Genomic DNA, 27,604 nt, shown 5'->3' with positions numbered 1-27,604 from the left:
TGACACACCCACCCTGCGCTGCCGGTCACTCTGGGAAGCGATGCAGACATGAGTGTCCGACCTCATCTCGCTGACACACAAGTGCTGTCACACATACTGTCAAATGTACAGATGCTTTTGTGATTAATACAAATCCATCTGAAAGTCTTACTGAATCTACGATAGTTCTGATCATTTCTCTATTTTCTCAAACATCAAATGTTAAATACACAGCCATTATCTGTGATTTGGACCCTCAACTCACCCATTCCAGCTCTGACTACCGAGAGCCTTGACTCAAGCAGCGGTTGGCAGGCTCCGGGTTCGCCCTCGGATTCCCTGTGTCCAGGAGGATCCCAAACAAATGATCCTAAGAGAAAACCAAGTGTTGGGTGAGGGTGGTCATCTAAGGCCTCCTGTTTTGGCCCCAGTTATCCCAGAGTTACAGGCGAAAAAAAGAATGAGGCTCCAAAGTGATCCAGGCACCATCTTTTTATTTTCAACTTTATTTCCAACCCAAAACTTCATTATAAAACTTGTCACATAAACATGACAAAAACAAAATTAAAAACAAATGACAGTTGATATCCAGAAATTGCAGACCTGTGCTGCTAACAGGCTCTTTTTGCATTACTAGGAAAGAATTCAGTGTCCTTCTTCCTCCCCAAAGCTTCCTTGCTGAATCTAGTACAGGATATGGCAGGAGAAAAGCATCATAAAAACACTGCTTCTGTACATCAGAACTGATAAAACACAGTTTCACCAAAACCACATTCCAAGGTTCCAGATACAGAATGCTACAGTAAACCAAGTTCATGATCAGAGAACACACGTGACGCTACAGACACTTCAAACTGCAGCACAGCGAATGAACACTGCGCATCTCCATGGCTCATGCACAAAATGTGTCATTGAAAACCCACACACAATTCAACTTTGAATACAAAGTGAATTTGCCACTGTTCCATCATAGGACAAGTAATAATGAGACTCTCTATCAACCTAAGTAGAATTTAACAGCTACAGCTACCTTATGCACATCAACTAAACTAAAAGAGAAAAATGATGTTAAGCTATTCCCTTAAATTGTTTTTGGATGAACAGACTTCTAAAGATGAACAACACACTCGTTCAAAGGGAAGAGAGTTTTGCAAATATAAAGCATATACAAAACACAGTATAAACTGCATGAGCTAAACAGTAGCAAAAACACAGGTTAATTAAAAAAGTCAAAAACATACAAAAATATTAGCCTGAAATGGCAAATTTTCAAACATCAGTCTGTGTAAAAATGTTTAAATAAAGATGTTACTCCAAAAATATATATTTATTCTATTTTTTCTATTTGCAACAGTTTATAAAAGGCAAACAAACACCTGCAATTGAGGTAGCAAAGCCAAATTCACACACTTTGGATTAAAAAAACACCCTTCCTATGTTTTAAAAGCATCTTTTATACAATATTAAGTGAATTCTAATTGTTTCAAAATTTTTAATTCACATGTATTACTTTACAAAACTTAATTTAAAATACTGCAAATGTTTTTGTTAAAAAGATACTTAGTCCTGACAATTATTTCACATTCAAAATACTGTACAGAAAAATCTGAAGTCACCATATATTACATAAAAGCTACGTATTTACAGTTTCAAACATAGATTTAGAAGCTGAAGTTAAACAAACGACTGCTAGTGGTCTCCCCTCAACAGTGTCTGCTAAGAATCCTTCATCCTCCCCTTCACACAGAGCATTTAATGCAGGACCAGTTTTTACTTTCAAATCACATCACTAGTAAGTAATTTAAGGGGAAACAAATGAAAATTCTATTCTCTTACTGCAATAAAACAAATGTACTTTAAATGTAAAAGCCAACTGAGAAAACAAAAAAATCAAAATTCGAAAAGTAATCAAAAACCATAAACAACAATAGTATTCTTTTCAGTGCATTTATAAGACTGTTTTCTGTTTGCAGATTTTAAAGGACTGAAAACTTCCTATTAGAACACAAATTCTAACTTCTTTATATTTTTCATGTTAATTGCTATGATTTAATAAAAATAAACATGGCTTTACTAAAAGACTGACTATGTGGTTCTACAGTCCTAATTCAAAAAGAAAAGGAAACTTAAAGATCCTGTCAGTGCAACAACAGAAGGCTCGTTTGGGATTTTTTTTTCTTGTTTTTGCAAATGGAAGCCAGAAGTGCAGGAGCAGTTGGACGCCGGGCTGGGGCGGAGCTAGTAAATGTGCGGAAAGATGCGGTAGGGCACGCGCCGGCAGTACTTCTCCCAGGCCAGCCCGTACTTCTTCCTGCACTGGTGCTCGTCTCGGGCCTCTCGGTGGATCAGCAGCAAGGTGAAGTAGATCACATAGAAATAGGGCAGAATGTGATTAAAGCCTGGGGACCACAAGAGTAAATTCCATTAGGCACTTTTACCACTATACAATATTAAGTTTTCCCTGCCTTTCCCCAAATCCTCCAAAAATGACCCATAAGATTTACTTCATTTTTCCCAATAATGGAGAAATCAACTAAACTGCTTCATAAAATCCTATCTGTATGTAGCAGAAGGTAGTATTTGAATTAAAAGCTACTCAGAGAAGAGCAGTTAATCCATTCTGACAATTCATCATCATCAGAACATCTGCCCTCATATTTAAGGCAAATCTCTCCCTTTCCCCCCTTAGGCCATCAGTGAAGAACCACCACCATTGCCACTGCCAGCTGGGCCACACCACGCTCCTTCCACACAAAATAGAACCATCTGGTCTTCTTCCTAACAATCGAAGTGTTTCAGAATTTATGTACTCTGAGTCCCGAATCAAAAGGTAAATTAATTTCCATCTACAGTGCTTAGAAGAAAAGCTATCAGGCACAGTTTAAAACTAAAACTTTGCTTTTAGAAGTTTCGAGTACAAGTTGAGGCTCTATGAGTTCCTAGCTCCCCTGCGAAGCTGGATGATGGACGCTGCCTGTGCGAGAGCGGCGTCCAGAGCGGGGGCAGCTCCTGCCGCGGGCAGGCCGGCCTCTTAACGGGTAAGTCCCGGGCCCACACTGACTCAGCCACGCTGTCCCCGCAAAGGATGCATACAGCCTGGGGGCCAGAGACAGAGCCAAACTAGCACTCCCCTTAAATGCTTACCGCACGGCAGGGACCAGGCCAGCGCCATGACAAGATCGCCCAGGTAATTGGGGTGGCGGACAAAGCCCCACCATCCCGAGACGAGCAGACTCTTACCCGTGGAAGTATGAATGGTTTTCAAATCTAGGTAAAAATAAAAACACATTTTTAATGACCTCTAGACAGACAGAAAATCTTCATGTAATGTAAATAATATAAATATGAACCAATACTTACGTGCAAGCTTTGGATCAGTGGGATTTTTCCGGAACGCATTTTTCTGAGAATTTGCACATCGGAAGATTACATAGCCACAAACTGTAATTTTTTAAAAATTTCAAATGTTAATTTAGATATAATCTAACGTTTAAAAGCACTTGTAATTTCACTTAGAAATTATTTCTGTGCTCTGAAGAAATGTCCAAAGTAGGGGCCAGCCCGGTAGCACAGCAGTTAGGTTCGCACACTCCACTTTGGCGGCCCGGGGTTCACCAGTTCGGATTCTGGGCACGGAAATGGCACCACTCATCAGGCCATGCTAAGGCGGCGTCCCACATAAAGTAGAGAAAGATTGGCACAGATGTTAGCTCAGGGCCAATCTTCCTCAAGCAAAAAGAGGAGGATTGCCAGCAGATGTTAGCTCAGGACTAATCTTCCTCAAAAGACAGATAAATAAAATTTTAAAAAAAAACAAAGCAGAGAATAGTTTGATTTCTTAAGAGCAATTTAAAATCTCTCCATCTTGGAATGTCAAAAGATGATAGCTATCCTGAGATCTCACTCTCACAGTGTCTTCCCCAGCCACTTGGGGAATGAAGACCTTGAAGGCACAGCTAACAAACAGAGCTACATCGGTGAGTGAAATCTAACACAGCCCACAGTGCAACACAATCCACACTAGAGCTCAGTATAATCAAGAATACGGGATGTCTCCTCTGCTACTGATGATACCTACTGGCGCAGCACGAAGGCTTTATTAATAACAGTGCAGCTTAGCATCAGGACTGGAACCTCTTACACACAAATATAAGCTGAATCCCACTACAAACCTACAAGTTGGCAGCTTTATTTCAAATTCAAAATGTCATAGTTAATAGGCCCAGACATATTACTGTTAACTATTACATTGTCAGTCTTCAATAAAGTAGTAAGAATTCTTTTTTAGCTGAACTGTAAAATATACATACACTGTCTTGAATGACACACGGGCATGGTTGCACAGATAACCAAACCATCGATGAAATGAAATCTTAATTGTAACCAACAGCTGGAACTTCTTCTCTCACGGATACTAATTAGTGTAGCAAAACTAGCTGCATTTGAAGTTCACTGCCAATCCCCCTGCCCTCCCTCTGGCGGAGGTGTAATGACCGGTGCGACGAAGCAAAGCCGTCCTGAGCTAAGCTGTGAGGGCCCCCAATGGGCCTGGCTCCCCGACACGGTCCTCCTCGCTCCTTCCCGAACGCAGCTCCCACGCCCCCCACTCCACCTGAGCCACTCCCTCTGCCTGGCCTCTCTACCCCCGTCCCATGTTTACTCACTGGAATTCAGGTCGAACACTGTATGCTCCACTAAATTTACAGTAACATTCCCCAGAGAAGTGGAAGCTCCCCCCGTTTGCTCTGTACGTCCCTCTCACGGGCTCCCTCTCACGCCTCCCACCCGTGTCTGAGCGTCTTGTTTCTCCTGTTAGAACGTAAGCCCTGTGAAGGCAAGACCAATCTTCCTACTTTTTAAGGTGCCTCCCAGGAAAAGCAGGCCCTCAACAGAAAAAAATTAATCATTACTAAAACAATTAAGCTTAAAATTAATTTCTTAATTTAAATTAAGTTTATTAAATTTAAAAACAGAATGATGTTTAAAATTACCTTTTATAAAACTACTAAAGAACCTAGAAAACTACTAAAGAACCTAGATATGAAGCATCCCTTGCCTTTGTAAGATGCAAGAATCTCTTTATCTCTCATCCATCACAAATTACTCCAAACTTGAGCTAATGATGGCAATCTGGAAGGCGCCACCGAGCACAGCAGACCCAGTCATAACGTGTAACACAGAGACTCACGTTTCAGAGCAATAATCAGAGAAGCCACCGGCCACGACACTTCATTTGGATGCCCGACTAGATAAAAGGCTTGCAAGCTGTAGACAAAGGGAACCCACACTAAGTCTCCAAAGGCCAGCATGAACCCGAATCCGTCGTGGATGATGTCCATGGTCGTCAACACCGCTTCCTGTAAGGGTACGGGGGGAAGACCGAAGAAGACGTTTGGAGGAGAAAGGCTTCTATGTTTAAAGTATTCAAGTGAAGCACCAGTTTACAGTCAGATTCATAAAGGCCAGGGGAGGGTACACCAACCAAAATTTTTTTAAAGCAGGGGAGGGTATTCTGGTCCCCTGGGCGTGTGGCTGACACTAAGTCATTCGACTGACTTCAGCTCCAGTCACTCTGTGACCCCCAGACAGCAGATCTCTGAGTGCCTCCCCACCTCCGTGCCTCTGCCCAGGCTGCTCCCTGTGCCCGGATGCCCTTCTCCACCCTCAGCTTATGCCTCCCCGGAGCTGCCTTCCTGACCCCTCCCATCAGACGAGGGACCTCTCAGACTCGACCACCTGCCTATAGGCTGAAGCCAATGTGCGACTGTGCCATAGCTGTCAAAGTCACCCTGTCCCCACCAGACTAGGAGAGAAAAGCGGGGGCCACTGCTCCACATGCCACCCCGGCGCCTAGCACACTGCTCATCACACTGCCCATCACACCACCCTGCCACGGGGTGGGTACTCAGAGTGCTTCTGGTGAAGGGGTCATAAGAGCACCAGCCACCTGTTCCAATTCTTCGTGCACCGCTCTAATTTCGGATCCAAATCTGGCTTTTCACAGATTGTCCACACAAGAAAATAAGCTCCCGGCAACACGGGACACTGCCAGCTTCACTTCACACAGAGTTAATAAAATGAGAGCGCTCTCGGGGGTGTGGTGAGCAAGAGCAAGGAGCCAGACCCCCTCCAACCCGGACGCCTGCACACCAGACTCTGGACCGTGGAAAGGCTGCCGCGGCCAAGCCCCTGCAGGCCTGGCCGGCAGGTACGTCCACACTGCCTCCTCCCACCCGGCCGTGAAACTAGCCAGTCCCGGCTCTGCGCCTAGAATTGGCGCTCTAGGTCAAAGGAAAAGGGTGATACCTCCAAAGAGCAGTTTTTTCTAGAAAGCACGCAAAAAGACTATGGAACACAAAAATGGGTGTCACCAACTTTGGGCCCTCAGCTCCCTCTCCAGCCAAGAGCGCCTGTTCTTAGGCATGCGGGCTCTGCGGACCCGCACGGCTCCATAGGACGGCTCCACGGGACGCCCCAGCAGAGGCTCAGAGGAAGGGGCATTTATATCGAAATTCCTAGTCTCTGTTTCTTAGGTGTGGCACATTCCCCAAGGAGGCATTTCTATCAACCAACCTAACAGGAAAGGTATCAAGCATCTGCTAAGTGCCCAGCAGGTGCCAGATGCTGAAGAAAATCATAAAACAAAGTCTGTTTCTCGAGTAGCTTACTATGATCTGGCTGAGATGCTGATAACACACAGAGAAAATAACTTCCAGACTCCAATCCGCTCCCCTTGGGATTTTCTTAAAATTGCCTTAAGAAGGAAACATTTTCAGTTCTTTAACAGAAGTCAATGTTTGGCCAAATCTCTAGAAAATATGAATTTCTAAGCTACTTAAAAAGTGACTATCACTACATGACAGAAAGTTGGAAGGAAAAAACTAGAAGGAAGAATTACTAATACTCAAAAAGCTACCAGAAAGGAAGTTAAAAAAAATCTGAGGGGCCAGCCCGTGGCGCAGTGAGTGAAGTCAGCACACTCCACTTCGGCGGCCTGGGTTGGCGGGTTCAGATCTTGGACACGGACCTACACCACTCCTCAAGCTGTGTTGTGGTGGGGACCCACACACAAAATAGAGAAAGACTGGCACAGATATTAGCTCAGAGGGAATCTTCCTCACCAAAAAAGAAATCTCTGGGGTGATGAAGCAACAGTGAAAGACCCTTTGGCTTGCACAACGTAACCCACCTGCTACTTAGGAGATTATTGCATCACAGCAGAAAGACCTACACTGCCAATACTAAGTGCATTTACAAGAATTGGGTTTTTTAAAATTTCAAAAACATGTTTAATTCTGAGTAGACATGACTCCACCCCGGTCCCTGCCTCCCTTACACGAAGGGTACTCCATTTCTCCTGCTGTCCTCGAGGAAGATGACGCTCAGATGTGTGAGCGGACACCGCTTCATTAAAGGTCTACAAACGGCATCAGATCCACGGGGCTGGAGCAGCTCCTCAGACACTCAGCTGCACTGCCCCCTGGGATTCAAGTTTCCCACCCCATTGTCAACTAAACTCCTCTAATCAACCCTCACCCAGACTCTCTACTCCAGTTGACTCTGAGGTCTGTTTACCTCAAAAGGTCCTAATCCTCCCAAAAAGGAATACTACCAAAATATTGACACCAAGATTTCAAAGTCCTTTTAACAGAATACCCTCTATGGCCCTACACGCAAGGCCCAAATTAGGACCAGTCTCAGTGAGAGGTGGGGAGGGTAAGGTATTGATGACCAAATAATGCAGTTTTCAAAAACGCCCAGCACACGTGTACAACGAGGGATGGTAATTAGACTTTGGGTGTAAACATTATATATAGTCTATGCAGAAACCGAAATATAATGATATACACCTGAAATTTATATAACGTTATAAACCAATGTTACCTCAATAAAAACAACAACAAAAAACCCAGCTCAGACTCAAAGGAGAGGGACCTTCTCTCAAAACGTCACCAGACTGTCAGGAAACTTTGTTCTGGAGCATTACAAGGTAGGGTTGCCAATTTTGTTGTTAAAATTGAAAGACTCAACGTGGAATTTGGAGGAGATGATTTCAAAGATAGCAGTAAATATGATACAATAGTTACAAAATAGGCCTGAGGAAGAAATTGTTTTTAAAAAGAATATGTTTAATTGAGCCAGACAATTAGCAAAACGTTCACCAGTGTTCCAGGAGCAGGACACTCTGCTGACTCACCAACGTGTGAGAAAAGCCACCTGTCAGGGACTCAGCTTCATCGAAACTGGTTTCCTCAGTGTGTCATGATTTCTGATTTTATATCCACCTGATTAGAGCTATTCTTCATATTTTGAAATATCAACAATAAAACATCTCTCCCATTATTTAAGAACCAGCTGCTTGACAATCTAAAAATCACTATCCTATTTCAATGACAATCTGTCCATCCATTTTCATGTGATATAATAAAGAAATTTTATTTATATGAATCAGTCCACCCACAAAGCTAAGATCTACAGACGTTAACTATCTAGTATCTAAAAGAGCAGCTGATATAGACGGAAGTATCACCAAATTCACTGACACTCACCGTCTGTTAGCGCTCCCTGCATGTCAGCTCCAGCACCCCACGGACTGACCCCTCATCTAGTCCTCACGAGCCCCGGAGGCCATTGTACTCCCCTCACTCTGTGTAAGAAGCCGAGGCTGTGAGAGGTAGGGTCACTCACCCACCCTCAAAGCCATCTGCCTCCACGGCCTCTGCTCCTAAAATTATTTACCTCATTCCAGAGAGCGTCCACCACATATAAGAGCTGGAAACTGTTAACCAAAATCATTGCTAAGGATGGAGTGGCACGATTCTGTAACTTCATCTCAGCCAAAAGCATCACCAAGTTAACAACCACCTGCAATAAAGGGGGCAAGAACAGTCTGAGTAACCTCCCCAGGTACGGAGCAACTACCCAGGGGAGGACGGTACCTTCACAGCTGAGAAGGTTGCAGACACCACCTTCCATCAGCAATCGGTAAGATCAGTAATAAGACATTTCAACATCATGGATCCGTTGATATGACGCCTGAGAAGGACATCACATCATTTCTCTGATATTCTTGCCAAAAATGCATCATCACTCCAGTCATGAGAAAAGACTGGACTAAGCCAGATTAAAGGACCCTCTTACACAGTAACTGACCGTACTCCTCAAGCGTCAAGGTCATGAGAGACAAGGAAAGACTAAGCAGCTATTACAGACTAGAGGGGACTAAAGCAAAACGACAACCAAATGCATGTGGAAGCCTGTGGAGGATGCTGGAATAGAAAAAGGCCACAGTAGAAAAACGGGTGAAACTCCAACAAGGTGTGTGGATTTCGTTACTACTGTAGCAATGTTAATTTGCTGTTCTGGATAATGATACTATGGTTATGCCAGACGTGAACACTGGGGGAAGTGGGATGAGGGACATAACGGAACTCTTTCCTCTATTTTTGCAACCCTACTACAAGTCTAAAATTAGGTCCAATACTTTTTTTTAAAGGGGAGACAAATACATTTTTTCTCACATGAATTCATCTACCCTGTCACTTTCCTACATAAATATAAACTGACATAATTAAAATAAAACAAATGCTTTTAGTGTTTAATAACCTGTAACAGGAAATCTTAACCTTCTGGACGATACTTACAGTAAGAAAATATTTTAAGTACACAGATTTGTGGAAAGCTGTAACCATTCCTAAAACTATACCACCCACAGCTTACTTTAAAATTGTCGACAATTCTTTCTCAATGCAAATCGCATTTGTACTACTGAACTGAAATTAAAGGGAAAAAAAGACATACCCATCCAATCAATCCAGGGCGCAATTCACAAAAGTATTTGAGATCAAAAGTCCCAATCCGAGGATTTAATTCGCGGCCAATGAAGAAATCATAGATGGCGTTTCCTGAGGAGGGAAAAGTTCTTATCCCAACAGGATTCCAACCCAATTATAAGGCTTTAACATGCACTGTTGTCTACCACCTGGTCACAATTCAGTTGCCTCCAGGAGCCAGGCAGACAGCCAGTGAGGGGAGGCGTGGCAGTGAAAGTAAGAGGGACCAATGAGGACAGAGGTGCTGGGGACGCCAGCCATCTGGAAGCATCCATGATGCTACCAGATATGGGGCTCACGGGGCCAGACGCCCTGACTTTAAGGGAACTTAGAGGTTTATAATGTAGACTCACAATTTTTTAAAATAAGCAGCTTAATTTTGTTAAATGTTTAAATACTTTAGGTCAGAATCAACTAATTTGCAATCTCTGTTACTTTGCTATTGTGTTTTTGTTAAAGGAGTTTACTATTTGGGACAAAAAATATTTGTCATAGGGGTCAGCCCCGTGGCCAAGTGGTTAAGTCCATGCGCTCCACTTCAGATGCCGGGCACGGACATGGCAGCACTCATTAGGCCACACTGAAGCGGCATCCCACATGCCACAACCAGAGGAACCTACAACTAGAATATACAACTAAGTACTGGCGGGCTTTGGGGAGAAGAAGAAAAATAAAAAGATTGGCAACAGATGTTAGCTGAGGGCCAATCTTTAGAAAAAAAATATTTGTCATAAATTGTAATGCTACCAACATTACTAAAATGTTACTTAAGTTACTAAAATGTCTTACTGTCATCCAGTGACTGAAAAAGGAAGAGAAATGGAAGGTAGGAAGAAAAAATCAAATCAATTTTCTTCCTTTAAATCTTCCTTTACATTTTTTCTTCATCTTTTTATTTTTCCTTATTTCTTCTCATCTCTCATAAACTAAAGCTGGGAGAAAGCAATGTGCTGGAGCTGGCAGCCACGACAGCGCACTTCACTCGGCTCACCAGAGCTGGCAGGGGACAGCTCCTCCCGGGGCGCCTTCCGGGCCCGCACAGAGAGATAAACACTCAGGGCCACAGAGAAAACAGTGGCGGCCAGTGCGAACTGCAGGAAGTGCCTGTACACGTAATACAGCTCTACACCCCAGAAGACAGACGCTCCGACGACGGCCGACGTCAGGATGAAGGCGCAGAATCCTTAAGAAAGAGGCAAAAAGTTAGTGTTGACCAGGGTTCACATGAGACTTACACCATTAGGAAATAACACAGTGTTATTTTTTTAAATCTTAATTTCTATTTCAGGCTAAATACACACAAAAACAACAACCAGCAATGCCCATGAGGGGTAATCTTCAATAAAGATACCATCTCTCTCAAACAGTTTTTCAAATGTTCCATCTTCATGGTGAACAGTTATTGCCTGCTTTTAATTAAGAGAAAGCTAAAAAGCAGTGCACAGAAATTCACTATTCAAAAGCTAAACAGAACCCCACAATTCACATAATCCACACCCTCAGGCCCAAAGTCAAATGGCTAATTGTTAGCAGAGCTGGACCAAACACACACTTCCAAGTCTTTAGGGCAATCTTGGTAGTTAAAAAATTATAAATATTTTTACTTGAAATAACTTATCAATAATGGTTTCAAAAGATCCTGGTCAGATTCTACCACCCAGAATACAGATCTCAAGACCCTCAAAGGAGAGGCCACCATGTGAATGCCCCCGAGGCCGGGCAGGGACTGCAGGCATCCAGGTGAGGGGATGTCAGGTGGGGGCTGCTGGGCCCAGGGATGGTCACAGGAAATTCCACATTTAAAAGCACCCTGGGACGCGCTACAAGAGGGACCCGCGCTCGGAGCCAGGCCCGCTGAGGTCGACCCAGCAGAGAGAGGCCGCAAGGACTCTGCTCTTCCTTTCAGCTAGAGAGACAGTTCTGTTCTCAGGTGGTGAGTGCCTACAGGAGCCGTGTTCTGACTAAGACGTGAAATGATCTTCAGGTAAACAGTCAAACACAGAAAAGAGATGGCTGTTATTTACACAAGAATTCTAAAGTCAAAACTTCTGTTAAGTAAAATGGTCATCTCTACTTTATTACACATCTTCCACATATCAGGTTTACTCCAAAGAGTAACTTTCAACTTATCTTTTTAACATTCATTTAACTCTCATAAAATTTATGGATATTAAAGAAAAAGAAGGGCAGATAAAGCAGTTTCTTGCTCTCTACCTTTGTGAATTAAAAATCACCATTCAAGTTGTCTCAGGAATGTCCTTGGTTTATAATGGTAAAATCTCATAATACTAGAACCGAGTACTCAGAGGAGCAAATTTCAGAAAGAAGGATCAAGCGACCAGTCCAGCCTCGCCCACTTGCTCCGACAGCTTCGAGTCTCGGCACCGTGCTCAGCCTCTGGGTGTGCCAGCCCCTCAGAGGGAAGCGGAGACAGAAATCAAGACCACTGAGCAAAGAAGGACATCGGCCCCTAGGGAAGGCCACCAAACACGGATGTCAACAGCCCAGAAGACACAGAGAAAACCCAGACTCAGCCTCGCTGGAGTAGAGACGAGACAGACAGAGAAAGAGAGAGAGACTGATTCTAAATCTGGTTCCAGTGGCAAGGGATCTGGTAAAAGGGAACAAAGTATCTGACAGTACAACAAACGAGTGTGACGCACCCCGCATAGGTCAGGCCCTGAAGCCCAGCACAAAAGGCAGAGGGCACCTAAGATACTGCTGGCTTCCCTTTTAGAACTCAGCAGTGACTTCAGAGAGAGTGGATGCTGATAAGTCACCAAAAAAAAGTATCCAAAGTCAGAGAGGTAAGAAGTGATAGGATAAAAGGTCAAGAATGAAAATTTATAATGTAATTCCCAAGCAAAGGAAAACAGTCCACACAGACAAAGAAAGTTATTTCCATTAATGATAAATGCTACTGAGAAAACACAACTGGACGAAGAGGGACTGAGGGCTCTGTGACTTTACATGCACCATTTTTACAGGCTGGACGCACGTGTGAGCAGCTTATCTGCATGCCCTTCGGACTACTGAGAGAGAATTTACTATTCTACGGCTTGGACAGTTTAAAAAGTACAACACTCAAACGCTTAAGTCATCAAGTCATCAATTTGAGTCTTAAAAAATAAAAATCACCATTTAATCTATACTTGAGTCTTCTTCCATCAGCAAGAGGCATTCCTTCTACAACCTTAAAAGAAAAAAGATTTTTTTAATTTAAAATTTTAAAAAGTATAACACTTTACCATCCTATCAATGTCTTCTAAGATCACGCAAACTTCAACATGCCCAAGGAGGAAGATCACCTTTTAGTAGAGAAATTTAGTAACAAGTTTCAAAACCCTTCATGGCAAACCCTTTGATGAAGCAACTCCACCTTCAGGAATTCATCTTAAACGTAAATCTAGTCACCATTTCTCAGGGTAGCGTGACTACTGCCATAGCCACCCTGCCCCCACCACCCCACGTGCCACCGCAAGACTCAGTGTGCTTTACAAACCTCTGCATCCAGCTGACCACTAGCTCAAAAACCTGCAGTGACTTCCTACCTTACAAAATCCAACCATCTGGACCACTCACACACACCCCACAGAGAGGGGTTCCGGAAACACACGCCCGGACCGGACGAGTTAAGGTAAAAAGTCCTCCTGCCCAACGGCAGCCACATCTTCCTCCCCAAAATAACTATTCAGAAATGTTGCTATTCACTTTAAACTGTAAAATATTAATATGGTGTCATTTGCCTTGGGCTAAACTATAAACTACCCTTCATTAGCTACGAAAGGAAACCCAGGAGAAATGTAATACTCATTTGAGATCACAGGATTAGCAAAACCCCACAAGCTAATTTCAAAAGATCCTTATCTACTAAAAGTATCTAACAAACTCTGTGTTGGGTTTTAGTTTGTGACTATATATATATGTGTACATATGTATATGAAAATTTTAACCATCAGAACTGCTTTTCTTAATAAATCTTACCTAGTTTGCACCAGCTCTACCTCAGTTAATGTGTGTCTGTGATTTTTACTGCACAGCCACATCATACTAACGCCTGAGGGTGCACCTCACTAGGGCAATAATGTCGTGGCGAGACTCCACAGTGTTGAAAGTCTGTGGCCCTATCCGCCGGTCACTGGCATTCGCCACTCCTAGGAAAACTGATCCTTCAGTTTACAGACAGATGGTGAACTTGCAAAGCCCTAAGAATAAGATCTTTAAATGCATCATTTATTGCTTAGGGAATCTCGTGTTCCTTTAAACCTATCCAAGTAAAGCATTCTACTAAAAGAAGAAAAAACTACACTTAGCAACGAGGACAAATTTTAAAGACATTGCATGAGTTGGAAAAGAGCATAAATGCCTCCGACAACAAATTTCTGAAAGAGATGAAATTTAGAAACTCACCATAATAAAAAAAGTAAAAGATACAAACTAAAGTCCATTGAGCTCAGTAGCTTATCAATTAATTGATCATTTAAAATCGGGCATCTGAAATAACATCTACTGAGGGGAATTTTTTTCAGCAGCCTCTACCATTGGTCAAGCTATTTTGCAAAACAGCTTATTCTTTTCTATTTGGTTTGGAAAGTTACACAAGGAACCTCAAACAGGTTTTCAAAGTTCTTCTTAATCAACAAGCGTTACCGGATCCAAAAGGAGAGGCTTAACAAAGTGAGTTGAGCAGTTATGAGCAAAGACGGCTTTCAACCTCAAAACTCCTGTAAACCTCTTTACATAAACATGCGAGAGAGGGGAGGAAATCCCATAATACTCTGCCCTACCAACAAAAACGTACCTTCCCAACTGGCAGCAAGTGGAACAGAGTCTGCAGAAGAAACCAGAGGAGGTAGACCCCGAACACTCTGGTTTCCCACAAGTCACGCAAGGCTGGCAGAGGAGGCGGGAAGTTCAGAAGACTGGGCTCCCTCTGTTGACACATCAACAGCAACAGGAAGAGGAAGGGAGGCAGGCCGAGCATGATGAGAAATGCACCTGCGACAACGAGTGGACATTCGAGGCTCAAGATCCAATCCAGTCTATTTATCTTTTTCAAGAATCATCTGGGCTTTTTTAAGGTCAGTGCTGCAGTCTGGCTAGCTGTTTGAAACCACTGTCTGACATCCCAACAAAAAGTCCTAATCTCCACCTGTCACGTCCAGTGGCCAAGCAACCACAGGCATGACAGTAGTGACACAGCTGATGTCCAGCACTGAGCAGCTACACTCCACCTCGGAAACCAAGCTCTGAAACGTTTAACATCCCACGACTGTGGGAGCAGACATGTGGAAACTCCAGCAAACTGAAGATCAGAACATCTCAAACATCTCAGCCTGATCTTAGAAAACAAAAATCTTTATATCCCTCAGTTTCTAACAATTAAAATAACATCACAGTCGTGTAACTTGGGCACAGATTTTAAGTGATGCTGGACACCAGCTAGCCAATGGTTATAATTTACAAAACACAAGGCAAGGAAGCCATGCAGGACTTTTAACCATTTGGCCAAGAAGTGTTTTCTTTTACTACCACATAAGATTTCAACAGTCCCACTCACTTAATAACTCGGAGCCTCTGAGCACTTCAGGTCCCTGACCCTGATCATCAGCTGCCCAGAAGGCAGGGTCACACCAGGACCCCACCACGTGCATGCGGCTTCTTCCCACGGCTACTGCCGAGCCAGGCCCTGCCCCTCAGGTCTGAGCGTCAGCAGAGCGCCCTGTCCCTAACCCTTCACCGTCCTCCCAAATGCAACTTCACACCAACCTTCCTTTCTCGCTTCTTCACACTTCTTTGCTCAAAACCGACTAACAGATTGCTAAAAGTCTTAAACATAGCCATGAGAGCACCCTTTCTACTCTATGAAAATCCTCAAAACACTCCCCGCTCAGGCCTTCACACCTGCTGTTCCTTCTGTGGAAGGCTCCTCCTCAGGCCCCCACGGGGCCCGCTGCAGGTTTCCGCAGGGAAAAGCCCTTCCTGGTCACCCCACAGCGACAGCACTCGCCCCGCCAGCCCCAGCCGCGGTCTGCCGCCTACCAGGTGCTCCTCCGAACTCCCAGTCCTTCGTCCGTGTGCCTGTCACCTCACCAGTTCTCGCCAATGGAGGGGCTTTTGTAACTATTTTTTCTTCCTTAGAATCGATTTCTGTTAATTTGATCTCTTCTCTTCTGGGACGAAGGCTATACTGTGTAGATACATAGCTACTTTCTTGTGGCAAATGAAATTTTTCCTAATTAAACAAGAAAAAGTATTAAATATGTGTAGTCAATAACTACCATTAACGCTATCACATTAGCATCTTAATACAGCTGTACACTAATAAGAATAAATTTGTTCAATTACACTCAGTCTTAATTTAAGGACAGAACTTTAGAAAAGATTGCAAGAAGTCAGTATGGTTTTCCAGGTGCTTCTCTAGAGAAAGTCGCTTTAACAAAGGAAGAAATCCCCGAGGTGACAATGCACCCTTCACACCTGCGTGCTCTTGAGCGGGATGTCGTTCCTCTCCAGATGCTCCGGCTCCCCATTGTATCTGCTGATGCTGTTTCCAAATGGCTTCTAAATTGAAGAACATAAAACACTGAACTATAAGAATCGTAATTTATTAAAAAGGGAGATGATGGTAAAATTTACTATCGTGAAATCAAGCAATAAAACAAACCAAAGATGTTCACAGCCTTAATTTTGAAGAATTTCAGCCTACTTTTGTTAAAAATGAAACAGGATAAAATTGAGTAAAGTGTCCAAATCCTCAAAAGATAGGATCTTATGGTACATATTTCTACATAAGATCTTTCATCTTTTAAACAAAATTAGACTGTTATCACTTCATCGTTCAATAACAGATGTTCTAATAATATTTGCTATGAGAGGTAGATAAGTAAAAATTGGTAAACTAGTTCATTAATTGGTTAAAAAAAGAGAGGAAAAGGGGCCGGCCCAGTGGTGTGGTGGTGAAGTTTGCGTGCTCCACTCCAGCAGCCCGGGGTCTGCAGGTTTGGATCCCAGGCGACAACCTACACACCACTCATCAGCCAAGCTGTGGCAGCATCCCACATACAAAACAGAGGAACACTGGCACAGAGTTAGCTCAGGGCCAATCTTCCTCATACAAAAAAAAAAAGAGGAAAAGGGCCTCCTCCCCGCCCTGTGGCCTCGTGCTTAAGTTTGGCACATTCTGCTTCAGCAGCCTGGGTTCAAGGGTTCAGATCCTGGGTGCAGACCTATACTACTCATCAGCCATGCTGTGGCAGTGACCCACATACAAAACAGAGGAACACCGGCACAGAGTTAGCTCAGGGCATGTCTTCCTCAAGCAAAAAAAGAGGAAGATTGGCAACAGATGTTAGCCCATGGCAAAACTTCCTCAGCATAAGAAAAAAAGAGAGAGAGGAAATGACATTCACCACCTGAAAATAGCCAATAATGGGAAATTAAGAAATCCTGGGTACGTATGGAGTATTACTGCCAGCCCTGGTGGTCCAGTGGTTAAGATTCAGCGCTCTCACCGCCGTGGCCTGAGTTCATTTCCTGTAGGGAACCACCGCACCCATCTGTCGGTTGTCATACTGTGGCAGCTGTGTTGTTGTGATGCTGAAAGCTATGCCACCAAGATTTCAAACACCAGCAGGATGACCCACGCTGGACAGGTTTCAGCGGAGCTTCTAAACTAAGACAAACTAGGAAGAAGGACCTGGCCACTCACTTTGAAAAAACTGGCCATGAAAACTCTGTGAATAGCAGTGGGACACTGCCTAATATAGTGCTGGGGGGGAGAGGATGGCACAAAAGACCGGGCACATTCCGCTCTGCTGTCCACAGGGGCGCCAGGAGTCGGAATCCACTCCACAGCACTAACCACAATGGAGTAGTACTAGTGGCCTCCAAACTGCCTATTTTCTGAATTGCATGCTGCCTGGCTTTTATTTAACCTTAAATTTTCCCTCCCTACGTCCCTTTTCTTGACTCAATCTCTTTCCTCGTGCTCGCTTTCTTCAAGCAGTGGAGGGAATTTCTCATCAGACTGTACAAGCGCAGTGCTTTAACTTGCAAAGGCTTTCCAACAGTGCATGGCTAACTCTGTAACTCTGCTCCTTTAAAGTCACCGACAAATTCTAACACTAACACACCGAGAGGGGGAAAACACATCAAAAATGCAAGCATACCCTTTGGGAGGCCAGCTGGCAGAAGACAGCATTAACATAGTCTCAAGTTCTAGTTCAAGGTCTACCTGAGCAGTGATAACATTCAACATATACTAAGTTTACCAAAGTGCCAATGAGCCACTTGGCAGCAGACGGGCCAGGTAAATACTATACTCTCCGTTTTTCAAACGTCCGACATAATCTACGGTAACCACAAATGTAGTTCTGAACACCGCTAATCAGGCCATCCCAAACTTTGCTGATCGCAAACCAACAAAATATTGACACAGTGAGGCAACTTACTGCAAAAGACCACACTTAGGGGTCGAAAGAACAGAGACAACGTGATGGTCACAGCTACACGCAGCATAAGCACATTCTTTCCCACGTACCCGCCACTCTCAACTCCACAGTGGGGACACGGGCGAGCCAGCGCTCTACTGGGGAGGAGCAAAGCCAGGCTGTGGCTCTTGGGTCACCAGGAGCACAGGAAGGTTACACCGTAAAAATATAAGGGTCACTAAATGCTCAAAATGAAAATGTGACAGGAAGCAGCATCTGTTCCATCACCCGGGTCACCTGATGGCAACGAGCCACTAAGAGACAGTCAGAATGTTCAAACTCCCCAGTAACTATCAAAATGCAAGTTAAAACAGTGAGTGGAAAATCTTTGACAATCATATTGACCAAAAAAAAAAAAAAAAATCAGCATTAGAACACTCAGAATGAGAAAATGGGCATTCCCACGCTGCCGATGCTGGGACCAACTTTCCCGGAGCTGTTTGGCGCCATGTACGGAGACCGCTAAGCTGCTCCGCCCACCCAGCCCAGCAGCTCCACTCGAAAGAATTTACCCCAAGAAGTGTCAGATCGTCTGAGATTGTTTCCAAGAGGGAAAATGTAGAAACAGAAAAACCTAAATGTCTATCAATAAGGAGGCTGATTTTAACAATTATGTTACGTCTATACAATTGATGGTCTATATCCAAACAATACCATACAACAAAAATGATGTAGAAAAACAGAACGCAGAAGGCCAGTCCCAATATTTTAAATGTAAAACTCCAACAGTATGTACACAATCCAGTCTTTTAAAGTTATTAAAAGTCTGTGTGCATTTTATTCAGAAAAAAGGTAATACTAAGTGAACAGAATAAAAGATGACCTTTAGTCAATTCCTTTTTTAAAAGAATAGTTTCCACTCTGCCCACCATCTAAAATAGTCCTTGCGCGAGGTCCTACAGGCTCCTTCCTACACCCGGATCTTTCCAACCTGGAGCTTTGAAAGCAATTCCGTTAAAATGACCAGCTTTGAAGAGGGAAAGTGACCAAGTATAATGATGCTAAGAGAGCAAGAATATGTTTTTATAACATAGAGTTCTGTGTCATCATTTTATACAAGAACTTACACACTATAAAAACTTTTTCAGTTCAACCTACAATCTACATCTATTTCAAATTTAAACACTGCTTTTTCTTAAACCACGATATTAAAGAGCACTCTCATAACTTAAGATCATTGTTTTTCATTGGTATTTAAAAGCATTTAAAAGCATTTCCATTCTTCCAAACATTCATTTTTATCTCATCTCCCAAAGTCATCACCTTAGATTTGATGTTTCACTGACATTTTAATATTTTAACTGCAGGTAATTTGAGCACACAGACATAAAGTGGAAGACTGTGTTTTGGCAGACTAAACACTGAGTAAGGATAAAGATCCCCCAAATACGCGTACACGTACCAATACCAGTGGTGTCAGTTTGACTTCCAACACTTCCTTCCTCATTTCCTTCACGCTGGCCTGGTGCGAAGCAGAGGCGGACCGGCGGGAACCTTTAGGAAGCCGGCCAGGCGACCGGGAGCGCGACCTCGACCTGCTCCCTCGCCGTCTGGAGGGAGAACTGGAAGTTGAGCCACTTTTCCTTTGCCTAAAGGAAGTTAAAGGCTAGAGAGGGAGGAGAAGGCAAAGAGCTTTACCCCAAGTCGTAACACATGCAGGCAGACCCGAACTGGAAGAGGGGCGCAAAGGCAGTAACTGGTACCGTTAACTCTAAAACCATCACGGGAAATCATGGCTCTGAGAAGGGGTCGGATGAGGCCAGTGACAAACACTGCAACAACAAGCCATCTCTCACGAGGCAAACGCAGCCTTTCCACTCCCCAGTCTTTTCTGAAGGTATTGCCATGAAATCAGTGTGTCTAAACCAATTAGCTGTACATTTTCCCAATAACGTATCCAAGGAGAGTTATAACTATGATTAAAACTGAGATCATGGGACAAAAGAAATTAGCACACAGACACTAACAGGAAACTAGTCCCACAGTTTCTCTCTGAACAACACGCACAGGGAGATTCGGAAAACGAGCACAAGCTGGGACGACTGAGCAGCGTTTTACCTGCCGTGCCCACTCCCAACCACTCCTCCCAGGGTCTCCAGGGACTTCAACCCGCAGAAGGCAAACCACACCCCAGCCAGGTCCTTCCCACCCGTTCTTGGGCAGCCCAGGAGCTAAGCATGGCTTTACATTTTTTAAATGATTGCAAACAAAACCAAAAGAAGAATGAAACTTCATGACACCTGAGAATTAGGTGAAATTCAAATTTCACTGTCCACAAATAAAGTTTTATTGGCACACAGCCATGTCCACTCGCCTCCAGGCTGCCCAGAGCTGCACTCCGCGGCGGAAACCACATGGTCCATAGAGCCTAAAACATTTCCTGTCTGTCCCTTTACTCAAAAATTCTGCCAACCCCTGGTCTAGGGCACTCAACTGTGGTTCACAGGCTACGGGTTCAAGAACTGTTCATTATTGATGTGCAAGAAGGAATGAAATTGAGAATAGGTCAGTAGAAATTTTTATCGCATTTCAACAAAGTAATTTTATGTCTGTTGGATCTGGTCATAAAAAGTCAGGCCTTTTCCTTCGTATGTGTTCCTTTGCATTTGTCTACTGACTCATTTTATGCTATTTTACGTAAGTGCTTGAATACCATGGATCAGACATTTTAAAGCTCAGACCCTCCCCAGATGAGCCAAGAAGCCCTGGGCCAGACTCAAGTCTAACTGATGCCACTTCCCTGATTAAATCGTCAGGGCTCGGGATGAAGCCCACACTGCTCCAGGTCTGGCTCCTGTTTAACCCTCCGCTGACCCTCGCCCACCAGGCCCTTCCAGTACTTGGGGGTCCACATGCCCCCACCCCAAGCCTTTGGCAGGCTGCCCTCTGATGAAGACACTCCCTCCACCCCTGAGTTTTCCCCACTTGGTCTCAGCCCCCAGCTCAGGTGTCACCAGCTCTGAGAGCCTTTCCTGGAACCCAGGGCCCCTCCCTCACCTCCACATGCTCCGCCAGCAGCCCAGTAAACCCTGTCGCAGAATGCATTCAACCAGGGAGATGAGCACTGTAAGCACCTGTCCCCCCAGCACACTGAGGGCCCCTCGGGAACAGGGCGCTGTCCCTCATGCACTCCCAGAGCCCAGAACAGTGTCTGACCCAAAGCAGGAACGCGCCCCTGCGCCTCCAAACAGTCAGAACTCACGGCTCGAAGCTTAAAAGCCACACCGACAGTCGTCTCCCGCTCCTCACAGACACATCTGGCAAACCACAGGAGCGCTTACCTTGATGTCACTCTCTTTCAGCTCAAGTTCGGTTCCATCTTTGTATTTGACCGTGTAAAGCTGGGAGCTGCTGTCATGGCTCAGAATTTCTACTTCAAAATAAAGTGAGCTCCCGGGCCACCGACCTCTCACCAGCTCCCCATCGGCGAATTTCCTACTTGGCATTTTCAAAAATGAGTCTGAGGAGTTTTAAAGAAAAGAAATGGAGTCAATGCATATATACTGATGTTTGTCTTTTTTCACAGATTGAACGTTAACATACAACTTTCCGAAATTTTTAAGTGGTCAAACTTTTAGGGCCATAAAGGCCTCTGGAGGAGAGAGTGCACAACCCCGTACTTTAAAGGTGAGGAAACTGAAGCTTAAAGATGTTAACTGCTTTGTCCACGGGCATAAGAATACACGGCATGCAGTGGCAGAGTTAGGGCCACACAGAGGCTGCCCCTTCCGCTCCGTCCTGTCTCGTCCGCAATCACTTTACACGGGACGACTCCGCCACTGGGGTACACAGAAGTGACACTAGAATGAACTAGGACAACACGTCAAGCCAGCAGATGGTTTGCACTATGCACAATGTTACCCACCTACAATGACAATATTTCTTTAAACAAGGCACAATCTCACAAAGGACACATTTTCTGATTTATAAACTTGCATATAGTCTTACAAAGCCTTTAAAAATGTATTTAATTTTTAACAAGTTACCACCTTTCTTAGAAACAGTAAACTCTATGAAACAGACTGTCAGGGAAAATCAAGGATATATAATTAACGTTACTATAACTCACCAGAGGAGAAAAATAATCCCAAATCTACAACGAATAGCAAATTTGGGGTTCTTTCACAAAGCTTTCAAGTCTTACAGCCAAAATCCCAAAGGCGTCCAAGTAACTCTGCCGACCACACACCTGGGCCAGCACGTCCCCCTGGCCTTCATCTGGCCTGTCACTCTCAAGCCACAGCAAACATCAACGCCCAGTTATCACATTCTTTCCCATACACGGCCCACGAAGCCTTGTATAAACAACACCCTAAGAAGCGACAGCAATCTGCACGAACTGCCACTGACTAAGGCCTGTCTGCCACCCTTTTTTCAAACATCAACTGACTGCAGGGTCTCCCAGCTCTTTGGTAGTAACGGTCCCCCCCACCAGCAGATCCACATTTCCACACCACAAAACCAGCGCCTCTGACCTCTCCCACACCACCCGAACGCGCCGGGCCGCATCTAAGCAGCAGGTGGCATGACAGAAAAATCTCTCCTAAGGCACTTTCATCTCACCAGCTAAGCAATTCCCGATAACAAACAGACATTCCTCCCCCGGCCCCTGTCAAGAGCTGAGTCTACAACAACATTCAAGAACTTCCGAAGACGCGGAGTGAAGAACGGAGAAAGTTACATTCCCACACCCTCCTGAGAAAACTTTCCTAAGCACCACATTTCTTCACAGATAATCGCCTGAGAGAGCACTTAACAAGCTGGCTTTCTCCATGACACCCAGCCGAGATGGCATCCCGAGATAGCATCCGTCGGGGTAATGAATGGGTCTGGGTGGGGAGCAGCAGGGAGAGGAGCCCCGAGGCTCTGGGGATGAAATCACACCCGGCTGAGGAGTCACCTGAGGGGCGCTTGGAAGCAGGGGACAGTGGACACCTTGGGACTCGGACGAGGGGCACAAAAAAGGAAGGTGACAACAGCAAGCTTTGCCTATTTCAACATTCAGCCGCAAGCCTCCGAGTACCAAGAAAGAGGAAGGAAACGTGCCTTCCCTTCTCTCTCCTCTCGTGCCCTCTCCTCCTGGACCCCCGAAAATCAAACCACTGTTAGCACTAGTTCTATGACCCTGGTCAACCGGGTTGGAAGAGGACAATGATATCTTTCTACAGGAAGATGCCATTCAAGTTTCCAACAACTCTTTATAAACTTTTGAAACACAGTCCCTCAGGCTTTTAGGGGCCACCTGGATTTTTCAAAAGGCCTTTGTGCCAAAAATTCTGTACCTTTCTGAAAATTTGTTTACTGGCATCGTTCCATTGCGCCTATCACACACCACATGCATAGATCTGTGCAATACTGGACACAGGTCAACGCCAAAGAGCTTTTCTGTTACCAACTAAATATCTGGGGCTAAACAAATTAAGACATCTGGTGGATCTCTGTTAGGTCGCTAAGCTTAATCTTTTGAAAAAAGTTAAGAATGGGGACTTGATAGCAATCTTTCATAGGGTGGTTAAAAAAGAAAAAAGGAACACACCAGCACTCTCCTTAAGAGACCTCTACCTTATATACAAATGTTCCAAAGGATGAAACCAGCAACATTACGCGCACTCCCACTTTGCACAAGACCCACACACCATTGTCACACATGACAAAGCCGTGTAATCGCATCTTGATATAATCTCCTGCACAAGTGAATTAGCCAGGATAGCACAGAAGAGCCCACGACATCTGTGCCTGTCATCATACACCCCTAATGGAGTCCCGAGACTCAGGGACAGGCTTCCCTTACAAGGGGTGTTTGGGCCAAGTGTGTTTGTAAAGAAAAATTTTGTTTACTGAACACAATGTCCTCATTCCTCATAAGCAGTGGAAACATGGGGACCCTTTTTTCGATTAAGCCACATGCTTGCTAACTTCAGTGTCAACTGGCACTGGAATCCGCACACGTTTTGGCTCCAATATGTTACTATTTACCAGCACAACAGACTGCGGCTATTCCCTGCTGCTTGCGGGGTTACAAGGGTCTTTGGTCCAAAGGAGGCGGCGAAAGGGAAGCTCAAATGAAGACTGACAGCTTCCCCCTTCAGCACCTGAGCCCAAGGCTGGCCTACTGGGCAAAACGCAAACAGCAACCCCTGGCCTTGTCCCGTGCCCCTGCCGCAGGATGCAAAAAAACCGCCACCTTCCGGGCGCCAGAGGCCAAGGGGACCGACTTTTCCCCAAAGTAACACAAACACCTTAAGGGAACCATCATTCGCCTCCTACTCCCACTTTGCCCTCCTCCCCAGACAGCGCTCAGAACTAAACTTACGCTGGACCTGCCGCCCAGCCTCCGGGAGGGCCCCGGCTCTCCTCCGCAGCCCCCATCCTCTCCTTCACAGCAGCTGCTACAAAGCGTAACCACAGATTTACACGTGTCCATCTGCAAGGTCCCCGAGGGCTGGCCCGCCAGCGCGGCTCTGGCCCGGTGCATGCATCACACAGCGGTGAGCCAGCACACTCGCTCCGGCGAGACCCCTCCGATCGCCCGCGCGCTGCCCCGTGTATCCACGGCACGGTTCCGCCATCCACAGCCTGCCCTCCCCACTAGACCGCGCAATCATTCTGGCGCAGCGCCTGGAACCCGGCCCTCTGCAATCAAGCGCTTACTAAGTGCCCCTTGAGACCGCTGGAGGGTGTCATTACGAAGAATTTTTTTTTAAGTCTTTAAAAGGTTGTCAAACAGGACCGAGCTTTCGCAGGCGTACGCAAACCTGCCCATCTGTTTTTGGACGTGCGGAAGCCCCGGCGGAGGGAACGCAGCCCGTGCAGGCGAGCAGCCCTGCAGTCCGCGCTGCACAGCCACCAAGCGAGCAGGCTGCGACCCTCACGGCCGGTGACGCGCGGGCGCGGTCAAGTCAGCCCTGCACCCCACTTCCCCGTCCGCCCGGCTGCCGCGCCTTTCCTGCCTCCCCACGGCCGGGACCCGCTAATCCGTCAAAACGGCGCTCGGGGCGGGCCTGGGAGGGCGGGCGCCGCAGGGCGGGGACACAGGGGCCGGGCAGGGTCACTGGCCCGCAAATCCGCCCCGGCCAACATCATCTTACCCCGACGCGCGCGTCCAAAATGGAGGGAAACGTGCGCAATTTAAACCCGCAGCTGCATTTCCGCAGCGGGCCGGCCGGGCGCGCTCGAGCTCGCCGGCCGCCGCCCCGATCGACCCGGAGGAAGGGCGGGCGAGGCCGCGGCGTCAGGCCCGGCGCCCAGGGTCCGGGGTCCCCGGCCCGCCTGCAGCGCCCGGCCCGCGGGCCTCCCCCAGCCCCGGGCCCTCGGAGTCTGCGCCGCGGGGAGCGGCCCGGGGCTGCGAGCGCTCACCTGCGCCGGGCTCCGGCGGGAACACGAACGGCTCCGGGACGGGCGCCGAGCAGCACCCCGGCGGCGGTTCCGCGCGCGCGACGCTGCCCGCCGAGCTCTCGCGCTCTCGCGCCCCGCGGCCCCGCGCCCCGGAGCGCGCCGCCAGGCCCCGCCCCCCACGCTAGCCCCGCCCCCAGCGGGGCCTCCCAGGGCTCCCATTGGTCCCCCTTCCTTTTGAATCGTCCCTGGCGCTGTCGATTGGTCGCACGGGGTGGCGCGTCCGCCCCGCCCCGCGGCCGAGCTGGCCAGCCGGGGCACCGAGGTCGGAGGGCCGGCGGCTCGTGCGGCGCGGCGGCGTCTATTCGCCCCGGTCTTATCTCGGCCGCCCAGGCGCCCGCGGCCCGCGCGCTCCCGCCCTTCCCCTCCCTGCGCCCGCTGCTCGCCTGGCGATGCGCGGCGGAGAGTTTGGGGTGCCAGGGGGCTTGGCGAAAGAGATAATGAAAAGCTACAAAGAAAATAATAAATTCGCATCGTGCTAACTAAAGATCAGCCGTCCGAGGCCGAAGATGGTACTTGCTGAAACACTATTAGTGCTCTCCTGACCGTGTTAAAATCTTCCAGAAGCCTCCGGGCCAAGCAGTGGCTCTGAAGGCGATCAGGGGCTCCTTTGTCTTGGCGGTGGCTGCGCCTGGGTAGAAACTGACCTGGACCACAGCTTGAGGCCAGTGGGCGGAGCGGGTGGTAAAGGATGTCCAAGGGTCCCTACAGCTCGCAGGGTTCCTAGGATGACTGGTTTAAGGAGCGGGGTTAATATTAAGAGGAGGTCCTGCCGAGATAGGCTAGAAAATAGTAACGTGCGGCATAGAACAGAAAATTCTCTGCCTTACACACTGAGATACAAATTAACCTGTAGCCCACGAGTCTTGTTTCAATCTGTCTCCAAAATGCTGAATCATTACATTGTTAACTCCGATTCTGCTATGGATCCTAAACCTTTTTTCTCTCCAGTTATCATTATTGGTTAGTTGGCTTCCTTCCTTTGAGGTCGAGAGTTTAAAGCAGTCCATTGAAGTTCCCCATTTTGCAGTGTGGTTTTAATCAAAGTATTTCTTAACCTGACTACTAGTTAACCTAACTTACTAGGTAAATTTAAGTGAATTTCTTTTTTGGAAGCACTATCCTTTAAATTATAATAATAAATAGGCTGTTTCCTTTAGAGCCCAGCTTCAGGCACAAGAGCTCTCATTTTCTCGGTTATAACTACAAAACATTCAGGGTTACTACTTTAAAAAAAAAAAAGCTGATACATTGAGCTATTGCCATCATTAACATCATTCACATGATGAGTTCATCAGAGCCTTTCCCGAGAACCAGTTCTGACGTCCAATTATCATTGTCATCAAACTTGCCCTGGGTGGAAATCTGAGCTACAGAAATGCACACTGCACTTCGAAGTCAGAAAACCTGTGTGATTTTTGGCAAAGCCCTAAGCCTGAGTGGCCTTAACACCTAAAGTAAGATAGTGTTAGCCCCACCTCATTATTTGCAGTAAATGACACAGAAATGAAAAGGCTACACCAGGTTTACGCGGACCTAAGATCATTATTTTTCCTAAGAGCCAAGCAGTGCTACATTATTCTTTTCTTATATGTTCTACCCAGAACCAAGATTTCCCTGGATTTCCCTTGAGACACACATTTCCTGGATCATTTCCGTTTATGAAATAAAAGAAAATTCACTTTTAAAAAAACCCTCACTTTAAAGGTCAGGCTTATAAAGTCTCGTCATAACAAAATGAAGTGAAAAGATTATAAATTACTAGAATCAGTTTAGTTAACATTCTACCTTATAAATTATCTACTAAACACACTTTTAAAACAGAACTGATTTTGACATCAGAGAAACTAGGCAAAAATTATTGTTTGTTTCTAGTTAGAGAACCACAGTATATTGAGAAAAATCAGA

The 27,604-nt window shown here is 45.8% G+C and overlaps 1 protein-coding gene across 3 annotated transcripts; it reads right to left on the bottom strand.

The window, feature by feature from the left end:
* Positions 1 to 456: 456 nt before the first annotated feature.
* On the bottom strand, positions 457 to 25,816 carry LBR (lamin B receptor). 3 transcript variants are annotated; one of them, XM_070602298.1, is made up of 14 exons: positions 25,661 to 25,816; positions 21,586 to 21,764; positions 19,707 to 19,910; positions 16,293 to 16,376; positions 15,855 to 16,047; positions 14,614 to 14,810; positions 12,951 to 13,005; positions 10,804 to 10,995; positions 9,781 to 9,884; positions 8,719 to 8,844; positions 5,168 to 5,336; positions 3,340 to 3,420; positions 3,124 to 3,246; positions 457 to 2,378 (listed from the first exon to the last, which is right to left on the bottom strand). In XM_070602298.1, the coding sequence occupies exons 2-14, from the start codon at positions 21,748 to 21,750 to the stop codon at positions 2,218 to 2,220; spliced, it is 1,854 nt and encodes a 617-aa protein (XP_070458399.1). In that variant the 5' UTR covers positions 21,751 to 21,764; positions 25,661 to 25,816; the 3' UTR covers positions 457 to 2,217. The 3 variants fall into 3 exon arrangements, with proteins under 3 accessions (XP_070458399.1, XP_070458401.1, XP_070458400.1); XM_070602300.1 differs by lacking the exon at positions 25,661 to 25,816 and adding an exon at positions 25,393 to 25,482; XM_070602299.1 differs by lacking the exon at positions 25,661 to 25,816 and adding an exon at positions 24,956 to 25,394.
* Positions 25,817 to 27,604: the final 1,788 nt, after the last annotated feature.

Source organism: Equus przewalskii, chromosome 31 (assembly GCF_037783145.1).
Source record: "Equus przewalskii isolate Varuska chromosome 31, EquPr2, whole genome shotgun sequence".
Lineage (NCBI taxonomy): Eukaryota > Metazoa > Chordata > Mammalia > Perissodactyla > Equidae > Equus > Equus przewalskii.
The sequence above is the reverse complement of the archived record's forward strand: the minus strand, read 5'-3'. Positions and strand labels throughout refer to the sequence as shown.

Bases quoted from the DNA above. Each gene is read 5' to 3' on its own strand.
- LBR (XM_070602298.1), bottom strand. From the start codon at position 21,750: ATGCCAAGTAGGAAATTCGCCGATGGGGAGCTGGTGAGAGGTCGGTGG. The intron at 14,811-15,854 runs GTAGGCGGCAGA...TCGTTGTCGCAG, and splicing joins GGAGTTCGGAGGAGCACCTG to GTGCATTTCTCATCATGCTC. The intron at 10,996-12,950 runs GTGATTTTTATT...CTCTTTCTTAAG, and splicing joins ACTCAAGTATAGATTAAATG to GATTCTGCGCCTTCATCCTG.